The sequence below is a fragment of the Pseudoliparis swirei genome, chromosome 22 (assembly GCF_029220125.1).
Source record: "Pseudoliparis swirei isolate HS2019 ecotype Mariana Trench chromosome 22, NWPU_hadal_v1, whole genome shotgun sequence".
Lineage (NCBI taxonomy): Eukaryota > Metazoa > Chordata > Actinopteri > Perciformes > Liparidae > Pseudoliparis > Pseudoliparis swirei.
The window spans coordinates 22,247,037-22,251,172 of NC_079409.1; the positions used below are offsets into that span (position 1 = coordinate 22,247,037).

Consider the following 4,136-nt stretch of genomic DNA (forward strand, 5'->3'; position numbering starts at 1 on the left):
AGCAGACATGACGACTATACACACCTGAACGTTACAACCCTTTTTAAATATCCACAACCAACAATCATGAGAAGACAATGTAGGGCAGGACAGAATCCTAGTCCAAACTAGTTTCTGCAAAGTCAGCATATTTCTCACTAACATAATGTTTGAATTCTGATAAAAAGTTAGTGTGGCAGAATCATAGAACTGGTCGAGCGACGCAGGTCGTCTTCTCCGGCCCCGTGAGCCGTGTTAGGTTGTCATAGTTTATTTTGATTCTGTAGTCTTACGCTTTAAATTAATACATCATCATCATCAAGGAATCAAGTCAGCTTATTTCCCAACATGTTGAACAATGTCTTTAATGAACACAAACAATGACGTCATACACAACAGTTCATGAAGGTCAAGAGTTCAACACGTTTCCCGTCGGCTGCTCAGAGCTGAACATCTGTTCCTCGGTTCTGTGATTCTCCCTCAGCCACCATGTGACTGATGAAGAGGAGCAGAGACACTCAGATGTTGGGAGGACTTGACGAAGAGTTCAGCCACAGACATCGGGACTTGCTTCTGTCCCGGTGACCTCCACCTCACACAGGGTCAGGATCTTACGCCGCCCAGGAATCACGATGTTGACGTAGCGGCCTTCCATCCCCTTACACTCGAAGGTCACGCTGCCCCCTGCTGGCAGCGACGAGATGACGGCACACCTGACCACGGAGACGACAGGATGACTACGTCACTCAGGTGGTGCTCAGTCATCACCTCCACCCACTCAAAGGGACAGGGAGGGAGGGAGAGAGGGAGGGAGAGAGAGAGAGAGGGGGAGGAGGGAGGGAGGAGAGTGGGAGCGAGGGAGAGAGAGGGAGAGGGGGAGGGAGGAAGGGAGTGAGAGGGAGGGAGGGAGGGAGAGGGAGGTAGAGGGAGGGAGGGGGGAGAGGGAGGAAGGAGAGGAGGAGAGGGGGAGAGGAGGAGGGAGGGGAGGGAGGAGGGAGGGAGAGAGGGAGAGAGAGGGAGGAGGGAGAGAGAGGGAGGAGAGAGAGAGGGAGGAGGGAGGAGGAGAAGGGAGGAGAGGAGAGGAGGGAGGAGGGAGGAGAGATGGGGGGAGGAAGGAGGAGAGGAGGGAGGAGAGGGAGGGAGGGAGGGGGAGGGGGAGAGAGAGAGAGGGAGGGAGGGAGTGAGAGAGAGAGAGAGAGGGAAGGAGAGAGAGAGAGGGAGGGAGGGAGAGAGAGAGAGAGAGTCTTATCTTCAAACACACGACACAGGAAGCGTCACCTTGGATTCCCGTTGCCGTGGTCCTGGAGCGAGTCCCCGATGTGGATCTCAGCGCGGTCGATCCTCCCGTGGCAACAATCTCTTCTGTTGGTGACGGTGACGGTGCTGATGGAGAACGTCTTCTGGAGGTCCAGCCTCCACCACGGACCGGCCTCATGTGCCCATGGGTGTACCCTGAAACACCAGCGCTACGGTCAGAGGAGCACATCAGGCTCTGGGATACAAAAACAACAGCAGATATTTGACAAGAGGGTTTAAGAACCAAGCAGCTGTCAATCCCTCTGTGCACTCACGTATATAAGTGATGGCTTCCTCATGCAGAGCACAGCTGCTTCAGGAGCAACAGAGGTACAAGGTAGGTCTCTGGTCTCACGGATCAGCAACTTTATTCTACATGTGTCAATTTATCACGCATGAAATGAAGTAAATCAGGTACAACTTTACACCGGACATATCACCAATACATCAGGCATCATATCGTGTCTACGGAGGTCGAGGTGGTGGCTGCTGGGTAGTCTATCAATCATAAATGTATAAATAACCAAATATTTGATGTTCTGAACGTGCTCTAACTATTGATAATAGACAATGGAGTTCTCAAAGATGTATTTGCATTTCATGTGTGTGTGTGTGTGTACATTCAGCCTCTGGCTATCCCCTTCATGTGAGTGTGAATCGCTCCTCAGGATGACGTCTCTCCTCGTGGTCTTCGTCGTGCTGGCGGCTCTCGGACAGACGCGTGGCCTTCTGGGTGAGACGAGTCTCTTCAGTGCTTCACTCAACTTCTTGAATGAACTCCCATCGTAGTATTTAGACATAATAACACGTGAGCCTCTCAGTGGGTCTTCAACATCACATGTCATAACTCAACATGAAGGGGGAAAGAGAAGACTTTGAGCAGAGTCACAGTCAAAGTTCATCAAATATGATCAGTCATTTCGGGTTCAGATCCAACATGTCATATTTATGAGCCTTCCCCAATCTCTCATAACAACGTGTGTGACTTCATCCAACAGTTAATATTGCTAAAGGAGGAACAGTGACTCAGTCCTCGGTGGTGTGGGCCGGCGTTCCCGAAAGGGCCGTCGATGTAAGACGTTTTAACATCTATAGACAAAGATCCTGCACCCATACCCGCCGTGAGGCCGGTCCGTGGTGGAGGCTGGACCTCCAGAAGACGTTCTCCATCAGCACCGTCACCGTCACCAACAGAAGAGATTGTTGCCACGGGAGGATCGACCGCGCTGAGATCCACATCGGGGACTCGCTCCAGGACCACGGCAACGGGAATCCAAGGTGACGCTTCCTGTGTCGTGTGTTTGAAGATAAGACTCTCTCTCTCTCTCACTCCCTTCCTCCCTCCCTCTCTCTCTCTCTCTCTCTCTCTCTCCCTCCCTCCCTCTCCTCCCTCTCCCTCTCTCCCCCTCTCCCCTCTCTCCCTCCCTCTCCTTCCCTCTCTCTTCCTCCCTCTCCCTCCCTCTCCTTCCCTCTCTCTTCCTCCCTCTTCCTCCCTCTCCCTCTCACTCCCTTCCTCCTTCCCTCTCCTCCTCTCCCTCCTCCTCTCTGCGTCTCCTCCTCTCCCTCCTCCTCTCCTCCCTCCCCTCTCCTTCCCTCTCTCCCTCTCCCTCCCTCCCTCCCCCTCCCTCTCTCTCTCTACCTCCCTCTCTCTCTCCCTCTCTCCCTCCCTCCCTCCCTCCCCCTCTCTCTCTCTCTCCCTCCCTCTCTCCCTCCCTCCCTGTCCCTTTGAGTGGGTGGAGGTGATGACTGAGCACCACCTGAGTGACGTAGTCATCCTGTCGTCTCCGTGGTCAGGTGTGCCGTCATCTCGTCGCTGCCAGCAGGGGGCAGCGTGACCTTCGAGTGTAAGGGGATGGAAGGCCGCTACGTCAACATCGTGATTCCTGGGCGGCGTAAGATCCTGACCCTGTGTGAGGTGGAGGTCACCGGGACAGAAGCAAGTCCCGATGTCTGTGGCTGAACTCTTCGTCAAGTCCTCCCAACATCTGAGTGTCTCTGCTCCTCTTCATCAGTCACATGGTGGCTGAGGGAGAATCACAGAACCGAGGAACAGATGTTCAGCTCTGAGCAGCCGACGGGAAACGTGTTGAACTCTTGACCTTCATGAACTGTTGTGTATGACGTCATTGTTTGTGTTCATTAAAGACATTGTTCAACATGTTGGGAAATAAGCTGACTTGATTTCTGGCCAAGAGTTAAAAGGTAATTCTAGATGAGCCTCTCATATTTGTGTGATACATATGAAACTACCATCAGCAGCAGATCAATGTGACATGAGGCTGTAGATGAGCCGATGGATGAGCTCGTGTTCAACAACCTGACAGGTGAGCTCGTTGGATCTGATCTTGTGTCACGCTTAATGCGATTTAAGGGTTTTATTATTTGTGTTGACCAATTTAAAGACACTCTGAGGCTTGTGTAACCATCTCTTTGGAGGATAAATAACTAAGATATACACTATGACTGGGTCTCAGAATTATGGAGGACTTAAAATGTCTTAAGTATAAATAAATAAATGCATGAATAAATATAGGAATTTTAAAAAACCCCGCTTAAATAAATGTATAAATAAATAAATAAAAGAATAAATAAATAAATGCTTAAATAAATGTATAAATAAATAAATACAAGAATAAATAAATGCTTACATAAATGTATAAATTCTTAAATTAATGTATAAATAAATAAATGCTTAAATAAATGTAGAAATAAATAAATATAAGTTTTACCTAAATAGGACATCATTAAATAAATCTATTTCTACATTTCTAAATTTCTTCATTTATTTATGTCTCTATTTATGTGTCCACACGTATTTCTTCATTTATTTATGCGTGACGTTTATGTTTCCTTGTATGCAA

The 4,136-nt window shown here is 49.2% G+C and overlaps 2 protein-coding genes across 3 annotated transcripts; one reads left to right on the plus strand and one right to left on the minus strand.

The window, feature by feature from the left end:
• Positions 1-326: 326 nt before the first annotated feature.
• Positions 327-1,574, minus strand: LOC130213303 (fucolectin-4-like). Its single transcript, XM_056444793.1, has 3 exons — positions 1,551-1,574; positions 1,258-1,445; positions 327-692 (listed from the first exon to the last, which is right to left on the minus strand). Exons 1-3 carry the CDS (start codon positions 1,572-1,574, stop codon positions 527-529), a joined length of 378 nt encoding a protein of 125 aa, XP_056300768.1. The 3' UTR covers positions 327-526.
• On the plus strand, positions 1,438-3,298 carry LOC130212849 (fucolectin-1-like). Of its 2 annotated transcripts, XM_056444094.1 has the most exons (4): positions 1,438-1,612; positions 1,944-2,008; positions 2,274-2,553; positions 3,070-3,298. In XM_056444094.1, the coding sequence occupies exons 2-4, from the start codon at positions 1,945-1,947 to the stop codon at positions 3,233-3,235; spliced, it is 510 nt and encodes a 169-aa protein (XP_056300069.1). In that variant the 5' UTR covers positions 1,438-1,612; position 1,944; the 3' UTR covers positions 3,236-3,298. The 2 variants fall into 2 exon arrangements, with proteins under 2 accessions (XP_056300069.1, XP_056300067.1); XM_056444092.1 differs by having other exon boundaries at positions 1,438-2,008.
• The last annotated feature ends 838 nt before the right edge of the window (positions 3,299-4,136 follow it).

What these genes read in the sequence shown, in the direction of transcription:
- LOC130213303 (XM_056444793.1), bottom strand. Translation starts at nt 1,574, where the DNA reads ATGAGGAAGCCATCACTTATATAC. An exon ending in GGAAGCCATCACTTATATAC is followed by an intron (nt 1,446 to 1,550) that starts GTGAGTGCACAG and finishes CTCTGACCGTAG; the next exon opens with CGCTGGTGTTTCAGGGTACA. An exon ending in CACGGCAACGGGAATCCAAG is followed by an intron (nt 693 to 1,257) that starts GTGACGCTTCCT and finishes CTCCGTGGTCAG; the next exon opens with GTGTGCCGTCATCTCGTCGC.
- LOC130212849 (XM_056444092.1), top strand. Translation starts at nt 1,846, where the DNA reads ATGGAGTTCTCAAAGATGTATTTGCATTTCATGTGTGTGTGTGTGTGT. An exon ending in ACAGACGCGTGGCCTTCTGG is followed by an intron (nt 2,009 to 2,273) that starts GTGAGACGAGTC and finishes TTCATCCAACAG; the next exon opens with TTAATATTGCTAAAGGAGGA. An exon ending in CACGGCAACGGGAATCCAAG is followed by an intron (nt 2,554 to 3,069) that starts GTGACGCTTCCT and finishes CTCCGTGGTCAG; the next exon opens with GTGTGCCGTCATCTCGTCGC.